General features: G+C 46.0%; 1 protein-coding gene across 1 annotated transcript in view; it reads left to right on the forward strand.

Annotated features, from left to right (window-relative positions):
- Nucleotides 1-12,612, forward strand: part of csmd2 (CUB and Sushi multiple domains 2) — an 895,829-nt gene that overhangs the window by 557,234 nt on the left and 325,983 nt on the right. The window contains 1 exon segment of the mRNA XM_031789283.1: nucleotides 9,539-9,655. Coding sequence (XP_031645143.1) covers nucleotides 9,539-9,655 — 117 coding nt within the window.

Below are 12,612 nucleotides of genomic sequence, written 5' to 3' on the forward strand. Positions count from 1 at the left end.
GGAGGCTATATACAAGGTGTACCGGTACAGAGTCAATGTGGAGGTTATATACAGGGTGTTACGGTACAGAGTCAATGTGGAGGCTATATACAGGGTGTTACGGTACAGAGTCAATGTGGAGGCTATATACAGGGGGTTACGGTACAGAGTCAATGTGGAGGCTATATACAGGGGGTACCGGTACAGAGTCAATGTGGAGGCTATATACAGGGTGTTACGGTACAGAGTCAATGTGGAGGCTATATACAGGGTGTTACGGTACAGAATCAATGTGGAGGCTATATACAGGGTGTTACGGTACAGAGTCAATGTGGAGGCTATATACAGGGTGTTACGGTACAGAGTCAATGTGGAGGCTATATACAGGGGGTTACGGTACAGAGTCAATGTGGAGGCTATATACAGGGGGATACGGTACAGAGTCAATGTGGAGGCTATATACAGGGGGTACCGGTACAGAGTCAATGTGGAGGCTATATACAGGGTGTTACGGTACAGAGTCAATGTGGAGGCTATATACAGGGGGTACCGGTACAGAGTCAATGTGGAGGCTATATACAGGGAGTACCGGTACAGAGTCAATGTGGAGGCTATATACGGGGTGTTACGGTACAGAGTCAATGTGGAGGCTATATACAGGGGGTTACGGTACAGAGTCAATGTGGAGGCTATATACAGGGGGTACCGGTACAGAGTCAATGTGGAGGCTATATACAGGGTGTTACGGTACAGAGTCAATGTGGAGGCTATATACAGGGGGTACCGGTACAGAGTCAATGTGGAGGCTATATACAGGGGGTACCGGTACAGAGTCAATGTGGAGGCTATATACAGGGTATTACGGTACAGAGTCAATGTGGAGGTTATATACAGGGTGTTACGGTACAGAGTCAATGTGGAGGCTATATACAGGGTATTACGGTACAGAGTCAATGTGGAGGTTATATACAGGGTGTTACGGTACAGAGTCAATGTGGAGGCTATATACAGGGTGTTACGGTACAGAGTCAATGTGGAGGCTATATACAGGGTGTACCGGTTCAGAGTCAATGTGGAGGTTATATACAGGGTGTTACGGTACAGAGTCAATGTGGAGGCTATATACAGGGTGTTACGGTACATAGTCAATGTGGAGGCTATATACAGGGTGTACCGGTACAGAGTCAATGTGGAGGTTATATACAGGGTGTTACGGTACAGAGTCAATGTGGAGGCTATATACAGGGTGTTACGGTACAGAGTCAATGTGGAGGCTATATACAGGGTGTTACGGTACAGAGTCAATGTGGAGGCTATATACAGGGTGTTACGGTACAGAGTCAATGTGGAGGTTATATACAGGGTGTTACGGTACAGAGTCAATGTGGAGGCTATATACAGGGTGTTACGGTACAGAGTCAATGTGGAGGCTATATACAGGGTGTTACGGTACAGAGTCAATGTGGAGGCTATATACAGGGTGTTACGGTACAGAGTCAATGTGGAGGCTATATACAGGGTGTTACGGTACAGAGTCAATGTGGAGGCTATATACAGGGTGTTACGGTACAGAGTCAATGTGGAGGCTATATACAGGGGGTTACGGTACAGAGTCAATGTGGAGGCTATATACAGGGGGTTACGGTACAGAGTCAATGTGGAGGCTATATACAGGGGGTACCGGTACAGAGTCAATGTGGAGGCTATATACAGGGTGTTACGGTACAGAGTCAATGTGGAGGCTATATACAGGGGGTACCGGTACAGAGTCAATGTGGAGGCTATATACAGGGAGTACCGGTACAGAGTCAATGTGGAGGCTATATACAGGGTGTTACGGTACAGAGTCAATGTGGAGGCTATATACAGGGGGTTACGGTACAGAGTCAATGTGGAGGCTATATACAGGGGGTACCGGTACAGAGTCAATGTGGAGGCTATATACAGGGTGTTACGGTACAGAGTCAATGTGGAGGCTATATACAGGGGGGTACCGGTACAGAGTCAATGTGGAGGCTATATACAGGGGGGGTACCGGTACAGTGTCAATGTGGAGGCTATATACAGGGGGTACCGGTACAGAGTCAATGTGGAGGCTATATACAGGGTGTTACGGTACAGAGTCAATGTGGAGGCTATATACAGGGTGTTACGGTACAGAGTCAATGTGGAGGCTATATACAGCGAGTACCGGTACAGAGTCAATGTGGAGGCTATATACAGGGTGTTACGGTACAGAGTCATTGTGGAGGCTATATACAGGGGGTTACGGTACAGAGTCAATGTGGAGGCTATATACAGGGTGTTACGGTACAGAGTCAATGTGGAGGCTATATACAGGGAGTACCGGTACAGAGTCAATGTGGAAGCTATATACAGGGTGTTATGGTACAGAGTCAATGTGGAGGCTATATACAGGGGGGTACCGGTACAGAGTCAATGTGGAGACTATATACAGGGTGTTACGGTACAGAGACAATGTGGAGGGTATATACAGGGTATTACGGTACAGAGTCAATGTGGAGACTATATACAGGGTATTACGGTACAGAGTCAATGTGGAGGCTATATACAGGGTATTACGGTACAGAGTCAATGTGGAGACTATATACAGGGTATTACGGTACAGAGTCAATGTGGAGGCTATATACAGGGGGTACCGGTACAGAGTCAATGTGGAGACTATATACAGGTTGTTACGGTACAGAGTCAATGTGGAGGCTATATACAGGGGGTACCGGTACAGAGTCAATGTGGAGACTATATACAGGGTGTTACGGTACAGAGTCAATGTGGAGGCTATATACAGGGGGTACCGGTACAGAGTCAATGTGGAGGCTATATACAGGGGGTACCGGTACAGAGTCAATGTGGAGGCTATATACAGGGGGTACCGGTACAGAGTCAATGTGGAGGCTATATACAGGGGGTACCGGTACAGAGTCAATGTGGAGGCTATATACAGGGGGTACCGGTACAGAGTCAATGTGGAGACTATATACAGGGGGTACCGGTACAGAGTCAATGTGGAGGCTATATACAGGGGGTACCGGTACAGAGTCAATGTGGAGGCTATATACAGGGGGTACCGGTACAGAGTCAATGTGGAGGCTATATACAGGGTGTTACCGGTACAGAGTCAATGTGGAGGCTATATACAGGGGGTACTGGTACAGAGTCAATGTGGAGGCTATATACAGGGGGGGCACCATAACAGAGTCAATGTGGAGGCTATATACAGGGGGGGCACCGGAACAGAGTCAATGTGGAGGCTATATACAGGGGGGGCACCGGAACAGAGTCAATGTGGAGGCTATATACAGGGGGGGCACCGGAACAGAGTCAATGTGGAGGCTATATACAGGGGGGGCACCGGAACAGAGTCAATGTGGAGGCTATATACAGGGGGGGCACCGGAACAGAGTCAATGTGGAGGCAATATACAGGGGGGGCACCGGAACAGAGTCAATGTGGAGGCTATATACCGGGGGGGGCACCGGAACAGAGTCAATGTGGAGACTATATACAGGGGGGGTACTCGTACAGAGTCAATGTGGAGGCTATATACAGGGGGGGCACCGGAACAGAGTCAATGTGGAGACTATATACAGAGGGGTACCAGTACAGAGTCAATGTGGAGGCTATATACAGGAGGGGTACCGGTACAGAGTCAATGTGGAGGCTATATACAGGGGGGGCATCGGAACAGAGTCAATGTGGAGGCTATATACAGGGGGGGTACCGGTACAGAGTCAATGTGGAGGCTATTAGCACAATTGGCCTATCGTCGTCCGGGTTAGGGAGGGTTTGGCCGGTAGGGATATCCTTGTCTCATCGCGCACCAGCGACTCCTGTGGCGGGCCGGGCACAGTGCACGCTAAACCAAGGTTGCCAGGTGCACGGTGTTTCCTCCGACACATTGGTGCGGCTGGCTGTGTTAAGAAGCAGTGCGGCTTGGTTGGGTTGTGTATCGGAGGACGCATGACTTTCAACCTTCGTCTCTCCCGAGCCCGTACGGGAGTTGTAGTGATGAGACAAGATAGTAGCTACTAACAATTGGATGAATGAAATTGGGAAGAAAAAGGGGTAAAAAATAAATAAAATAAAAAATACAAAATATATATAGTATAAATATATAAATATATATAATATAATAATATAATAATATATATATATAGTATATTTGGATAGAAAATACTCTGACGTTTCTAAAACGGGTTGAATGATGTCTGTGAGTATAACAGAACTCAAATGGCAGGCAAAAATCTGAGAAAAATACAGCCAGGGGGAAATCTGAGCTTTGTAGTTTTTCAACTCTTTGCCTATCCCAGATAGTGTAAATTTGGTCCGATTGCACTTCTTAAGGCTTCCACTAGATGTCAACAGTCTTTAGAACCTTGTTTGAGGCTTCTACAGTGAAGGAGGAGAGAATGAGAGCTGATTGCGTAAGAGGTCTGGCAGAATGTGATGAGCTCAGTCTCGCTCACTCCTGTGAGAGGGCGTTCCATGCGTTCCATTGGATTTTTAAAGACAAAGGAATTCTCCGGATGAAACATTATTGAAGATATATATTAAAAACAACCATAAAGATTGATTCTATACTTCGTTTGACATGTTTCTACGGACTGTAACGGAACTTTTAGACTTTTCGTTTGGCCTGCGCGTCGTGAATATTGATTTGTGAAATTAACACGCAAACAAAAAGGAGGTATTTGGACATAAATGATGGACTTTATCGAACAAAACAAACATTTATTGTGGAACTGGGATTCCAGGGAGTGCATTCTGATGAAGATCATCAAAGGTAAGTGAATATTTATAATGATATTTCTGACTTTGTTGACTCCACAACATGGCGGGCATCTGTATGGCTTGTTCTTGTGTCTGAGCGCCGTACTCAGATTAATGCATGCTTTTTCCGTAAAGTTTGACACAGCGGTTGCATTATGTCCATTTTACAAAATATCTATCAGCATGTTAAATGTGCAACCAGAGGGAAAAATAACTCTGGACCACCTTTACTCCACACACAGAGACACAATCAAAGCTCTCCCTCGCCCTCCATTTGGCAAATCTGACCAAAATGTTATCCTCCTGATTCCTGCTTACAAGCAAAACATTTAAGTGACAAGATCAATAAAAAAGTGGTGAGATGAAGCAGATGCTAAGCTACAGGACTGTTTTGCACAGACTGGAATATGTTCCGGGATTCTTCCGATGGCATTGAGGAGAACACCACATCAGTCACTGGCTTCATCAATAAGTGTATCAATGACGTCCTCCCCACAGTGACTGTACGTACATACCCCAACCAGAAGCCATGGATTACAGGCAACATCCACACTGAGCTAAAGGATAGAGCTGCCGCTTTCAAGGAGTGGGACTTCTAACCCAGAAGCTTATAAGAAATCCCGCTATGCCCTCCGAAGAACCATCAAACAGGCAAAGCATCAATACAGGACTAAGATCAAATCGTACTACAACAGCTCTGACACTCATCAGATGTGGCAGGGCATGCAAACCATTACAGACTACGAAGCACAGCCAAGAGCTGCCCAGTGACACGAGCCTACCAGATGAGCTATAAACTAATTCTATGCTCTATGCTCGCTTCAAGGCAAATAACACTGAAACATGCATGAGAGCACCAGCTGTTCCAGTAGACTGTGTGATCACGCTCTCCGCAGTCAACAGGTCAACATTCACAGGCCACAGGGCCAGAAGGATTACCAGGACGTGTACTGTGAGCATACGCTGACCAACTGGCAAGTGTCTTCACTGACATTTTCAACCTCTCCCTGTCCGAGTCTGTAATACCAACGTGTTTTAAGCAGACCACCATAACGCCTGTGCCCAAGAACACTAAGGTAACCTGCCTAAATGATTACTGACCCGTAGCACTCACGTCTGTAGCCATGAAGTGCTTTCATAGGCTAGTCAAGTCTTACATCAACGTCATCATCCCAGAAACCCTAGACCCACTCCAATTTGCATACTGCCCCAACAGATCCACATATGACACAATCTCTATTGCACTCCACACTGCCCTTTCCCACCTGGACAAAAGGAACACCTATGTGAGAATGCTATTCATTGACTACAGCTCAGCGTTCAACACCATAGTGCCCTCAAATCTCATCAATAATAATGATGGGCCGCCCCGGGTGGTAAGGGTAGGTAACGACACATCCGCACGCTGATCCTCAACAAGGGGGCCCCACAGGGGTGCGTACTCCGTCCCCTACTGTACTCCCTGTTCATTCATGACTGCACGGTCAGGCACAACTCCAACACCATTAATAAGGTTGCCGATGACACAACAGGAGTGCGCAACCCTAACCACCTACAACGACAAGCCAGCCTATAGGGGGGAGGTCAGAGACCTGTCCGTGTGGTGCCAGGACAACAACCTCTCCCTCAACGTGATCAAGATAAAAGGAGATGATTGTGGACTACAGGAAAAAGAGAACAGAGCACGCCCCCATTCTCATCGATAGGGCTGCAGTGGTGCAGGTTAAGAGCTTCAGTTCCTTGGTGTCCACATCACCAACAAACTAACATGGTCCAAGCACACCAAGACAGTCGTGAAGAGGGCACGACAACACCTATTCCCCCTCAGGAGACTGAAAAGATTTGGCATGAGTCCTCAAAAGGTTCTACAGCTGCGCCATCGACAGCATGACTGGTTGCATCACTGCCAAGTATGGCAGCTGCTCGGCCTCCAACCACAAGGCACTTACAGAGGGTAGTGCGAAAGGCCCAGTACTTCACTGGGGCCAAGCTTCCTGCCATCCAGGACCTCTTTACCAGTGTTAAAGGAAGACCCTAAAAAATTGTCAAAGACTCCAGCCACCCTAGTCATAGACTGTTCTCTTTGCTTCCGCATGACAAGCGGTACTGGAGCGCCATGTCTAGGTCCTCCCGGTTGTGGCCGGTTACAACAGAGCCTGGGCGCGAACCCAGAGTCTCTGGTGGCACAGCTGGCGCTGCAGTACAGCGCCCTTGACCACTGCGCCACCCGGGAGGCCCTTATCCAAATATACTAATAATATGCATATCTTAGCTTCTGGGCCTTATTCATCCAAGCTACTCAATACTGCCCTGCGCCCGGCCCGCCACAGGAGTCGCCCCCCAGCCATAAGAAGTTAAGTCTCCCGGTTACTAGAAGTGCTCACCTCTGGGTGAGCGTTTTCTTGTTTACTTATGGCGTAATGCAGCTCATTCAATGGTGTCTTAGTGCCAGCCTCAGTCTGTGATGGTATGTAAAACAGCTATGAAAATTACATATGACAACTCTCTAGGTAGGTGGTGTGGTCTACAGCTTATCATGAGATACTCTACCTCAGGTGGGCAATAGCTCGAGGCTTCCTTAAATATATCGTGCTCCAGCTGTTATTAACAGAAATACATAGACCGCCGCCCCTTGTCTTACCAGACGCCGCTGTTCTATCCTGCCAGTACAGCGTAAAACCAGCCAGCTGTATGTTGATAGTGTCATGATTTGTCGTCGTTCAGCCACGACTCTGTGAAGCATCAGATAAGATATTACAGTTGTGAATGGTAGTTTAGTTTTCCGCGTAGGTCATCTCATTTCATTGTCCAAAGAATGCACGTTTTCTTGCAGAATGGAAGGTAGTGGGGGTTTATTTAATTGCCTATGAATTCTTAGATGGCAGTTCTCAATTGTCATACTTGAGTAACAGGAAAGATACGTTAAAATGACTCAAATAAATGTGAAAGTAAAATACTACTCGAGTCAAAGTCTACAAGTCTAGACTACTTACGTATCAAACGGAAAATGGAAACTCTAAAATAAAACTTCAGAACCAAAATTAGAAGTAAAAGTATAAATCAATATAAAAACCAATATACTTTAACTTGAAGCAACCAAATATTTAGTTATGGAGCACATTCTGATTGGCCAACTTGTTATGGCTGCAATCTCGTTAACGGGATAATTGTCATCAACAACCGCTGAATAGCATAGCGCTACATACAATGAATATTACTAAAAATATTTATATTCATGAAATCACAAGTGCAATATAGGAAAACACAGCTTAGCCTTTTGTTAATCCACCTGTCGTGTCAGATTTTGAAATTATGCTTTACAGCGAAAGCAATCCAAGCGTTTGTGTAAGTTTGTCGATAGCATAACAAAACATTATGTACACTTAGCATCAGGTAGCTTGGTCACGACAATTAGAAAAGCAATCAAATTAATCGTTTACCTTTGATGATCTTCGGATGTTTTCACTCACGAGACTCCCAGTTACACAAAAAAAATTCCTTTTGTTCCATAAAGAATATTTTTTATATCCAAAATACCTCTGTTTGTTTGGCACGTTATGTTCAGAAATCCACAGGAAAGAGCGGTCACGACAACGAAGACAAATTCCAAATTGTATCCGTAATGTCCACAGAAACATGTCAAACGTTTTTTATAATCAATCCTCAGGTTGTTTTTAAAATATATAATCGGTAATATTTCAACAGCAAATTTATTTATCAGTAGGAGAGGGGAAAAGCAATGGCTGTCCAAACTCATTTGGTAGAGCAAAACTCATGTGACCACTTGATGTTATCGTTCTGGCTCATTTTTCAAAATAAAAGCCTGAAACTATGTCTGAAAACTGTTGACACCTTGAGGAAGCGATAGGAAAGGAAATCTGGTTGATATCCCTTTAAATGGAGCAAAGGTAGGCTATGGAACATGGAGTTTTCACAATAGAAAACACTTTGATTTTCCTCAGGGTTTCGCCTGCAATATCAGTTCTGTTATACTCACAGACAATATTTTGTGTTTTCTATCCAATACTAATAATAATATGCATATATTAGCAACTGAGACTGAGGAGCTGGCCGTTTACTCTGGGCACCTTATTCATCCAAGCTACTCAATACCCTGCAGTAAGATTTGACTGTTCTTCAACTTGTCTATTCATCAAAACCCAGCCCTTTCGCGCCTCCACGCCCATAATTCTGGTTGTGAAAATAGCTGAAATATTTCTGACACACCCCTGAACCTATAAAGCACTTAGATTTATGTTAGATTTATTAAAATAGATCCCTTGGTATTACAATGTCTATCTAGCATGAGAGAGAGAGGGTTCAAGCCTCATCTCTCCAGGCTAACCCCGAGAGACACTTAGAAAACATTGCAATTTCACTCCAGCACACACCAGGGACACACAGCCGCCAAGATGCCCAGTCGGCAACAGACAAGAAAAGTAATTTAACAACGATGGTGGAAGAAAAACAGAGAAATTGAATATCTCTGTCACATCTCTTTCCATTCCCTCTCTCTTTCTCTCTCTCTCTCTCTCTCTCTGTCTCTCTCTCTCTCTCTGTCTCTCTCTGTCACATCTCTTTCCATTCCCTCTCTCTGTCTCTCTCTCTCTCTCTCTCTCTCTGTCTCTCTGTCACATCTCTTTCCATTCCCTCTCTCTTTCTCTCTCTCTCTCTCTCTCTCTCTCTCTCTCTCTGTCTCTCTCTGTCACATCTCTTTCCATTCCCTCTCTCTTTCTCTCTCTCTCTCTCTCTCTCTCCATCCTTCTAGCTCTGTGTGGAGGGCAGTATTCTGGGCTGGAGGGTGTGGTCTTGTCTCCCGGTTACCCAGGCAACTACAGCAGTGCCCGGACATGTCTGTACTCGGTGGTCGTGCCCAAAGACTATGGTGAGTGCTACAACACCATTTATCCTTCACTCCTGGAGAAGTTGACCTTAGGTACAGATCTAGGATCAGCGTAACAACCTCCATATTCTAATGTGATCTGTTGAAAGGGTAAAATACAAATCTGACTTGAGATCAACTTCTAGGGTTGATTAACTTCATGCTCTGAGACATGTTAATATCCTTTGTGTGTCTCTGTCTCAACACTCAGGAACAGTATTTCACTCCCTTTACACAGCGTCTGGCTATCTCTCCATGCACCTCACACCATCTCTCTTTCTCTCTCACACACACCATCACTCCCGCTCACCCCCTGTGATGGACTGCAGTGAAGTGTGGGCGTCTGAACACTCTCACAGAAGGAAGAACACCAGTTGCATTCCAAATGGAACCCTATTCCCTATATAGTGCACTACTTTAGACCAGAGCCCTGTTCCCTATATAGTGCACTACCTTAGATCAGAGCCCTATTCCCTATATAGTGCACTACTTTAGACCAGGGCCCTATTCCCTATATAGCGCACTACTTTAGACCAGGGCCCTATTCCCTATATAGTGCCCTACTTTAGACCAGAGCCCTATTCCCTATATAGTGCCCTAATTTAAACCAGAACCCTATGCCCTATATAGTGCACTACTTTAGACCAGAGCCCTGTCTGTCTGTCTGTGAGATCTGTCAGAATTGCAGACAGAAAGACAGACAGACATTCTTCATTGTAACCACAGTATCACAAATAATTGAACACAGACAACATGAGCAGATTAACTTGGTCAAAACATTTCTTCATTAATAAAAAGACAATCAGAAATCAATTATAAACTACTTATTCATTTTGATCCAAAGCCAGGAATGAGTGAGTCACTCAGCTCTGTGCTGACAAAAAATAGCTCGATGTTGAGAAAAAGTCTGCTAAATAGGCCAATTCCAAAGGAATATTGTCTAAATAAACTCATTTCATAAATAAAACAAACACAATCTGCCACCATCTACCACAAGTGTTTCAGCTTTAAACATTTCATTGAGGAACCACTGTGCGTACCCTCTCCCCGGCCTCTCCTTCCTCATCACTGTGCGTACCCTCTCCCCGGCCTCTCCTTCCTCATCACTGTGCGTACCCTCTCCCCGGCCTCTCCTTCCTCACCACTGTGCGTACCCTCTCCCCGGCCTCTCCTTCCTCACCACTGTGCGTACCCTCTCCCCGGCCTCTCCTTCCTCACCACTGTGCGTACCCTCTCCCCGGCCTCTCCTTCCTCACCACTGTGCGTACCCTCTCCCCGGCCTCTCCTTCCTCATCACTGTGCGTACCCTCTCCCCGGCCTCTCCTTCCTCACCAATGTGCGTACCCTCTCCCCGGCCTCTCCTTCCTCACCACTGTGCGTACCCTCTCCCCGGCCTCTCCTTCTTCACCACTGTGCGTACCCTCTCCCCGGCCTCTCCTTCCTCACCACTGTGCGTACCCTCTCCCCGGCCTCTCCTTCCTCATCACTGTGCGTACCCTCTCCCCGGCCTCTCCTTCCTCACCACTGTGCGTACCCTCTCCCCGGCCTCTCCTTCCTCACCACTGTGCGTACCCTCTCCCCGGCCTCTCCTTCCTCATCACTGTGCGTACCCTCTCCCCGGCCTCTCCTTCCTCACCACTGTGCGTACCCTCTCCCCGGCCTCTCCTTCCTCATCACTGTGCGTACCCTCTCCCCGGCCTCTCCTTCCTCATCACTGTGCGTACCCTCTCCCCGGCCTCTCCTTCCTCATCACTGTGCGTACCCTCTCCCCGGCCTCTCCTTCCTCATCACTGTGCGTACCCTCTCCCCGGCCTCTCCTTCCTCATCACTGTGCGTACCCTCTCCCCGGCCTCTCCTTCCTCATCTCTCTCAGAGGGTACAGGGTGATAATGAGCTTTTTGCATTTGGCCAGTCTAATGACGGAGGATGAAGCAGAAATGGTTCCTTATCTCCTAAATAATGCACCTCATGGTCCATGATCAGAAGTAGTGCACTATATAGGGAATAGGGTTTCATAGGGCTCTGGTCTAAAGTAGTGCACTATATAGGGAATAGGGTGTCATAGGGCTCTGGTCTAAAGTAGTGTACTATATAGGGAATAGGGTTCTATAGGGCTCTGGTCTAAAGTAGTGCACTATATAGGGAATAGGGTGTCATAGGGCTCTGGTCTAAAGTAGTGCACTATATAGGGAATAGGGTTTCATAGGGCTCTGGTCTAAAGTAGTGCACTATATAGGGAATAGGGTGCCATAGGGCTCTGGTCTAAAGTAGTGTTCTATCTAGATTAGTCATGTGTAGATTAGTCATGCTTCTGTTGAGATGAGTCATGTTTCTGATGAGATGAGTCATGCTTCTGTCGAGATGAGTCATGTTTCTGATGAGATGAGTTATGTCTCTGTCTGAGTCTCATTTCTATCTAGATGAGTCATGATTCGATGAGTCATGTTTCCATCTATATGAGTTATGTTTCTGTCTAGATGAGTCATGTCTAGATGAGTTATGTTTCTGTCGAGATGAGTCATGTTTTTATCTAGATGAGTCATGTTTAGATGAGTTATGTCTAGATGAGTCATGTTTAGATGAGTTATGTCTAGATGAGTCATGTCTAGATGAGTCATGTTTTTATCTAGATGAGTCATGTTTCTGTCGAGATGAGTCATGTTTCTGTCGAGATGAGTCATGTTTCTGTCTAGATGAGTCATGTTTCTGTCTAGATGAGTCATGTTTCTGTCGAGATGAGTCATGTTTCTGTCGAGATGAGTCATGTTTTTATCTAGATGAGTCATGTCTAGATGAGTTATGTTTCTGTCTAGATGAGTCATGTCTAGATGAGTCATGTTTCTGTCTATGTGTCTCATTTCTATCTAGATGACCCAGATCACTATGTATCCATCTACATCTCCTGCTCTGTCTGTCTGTCTGTCTGTCTGTCTGTCTGTCTGTCTGTCTGTCTGTCTGTC

This window comes from Oncorhynchus kisutch, linkage group LG14, assembly GCF_002021735.2.
Source record: "Oncorhynchus kisutch isolate 150728-3 linkage group LG14, Okis_V2, whole genome shotgun sequence".
Classification (NCBI taxonomy): domain Eukaryota; kingdom Metazoa; phylum Chordata; class Actinopteri; order Salmoniformes; family Salmonidae; genus Oncorhynchus; species Oncorhynchus kisutch.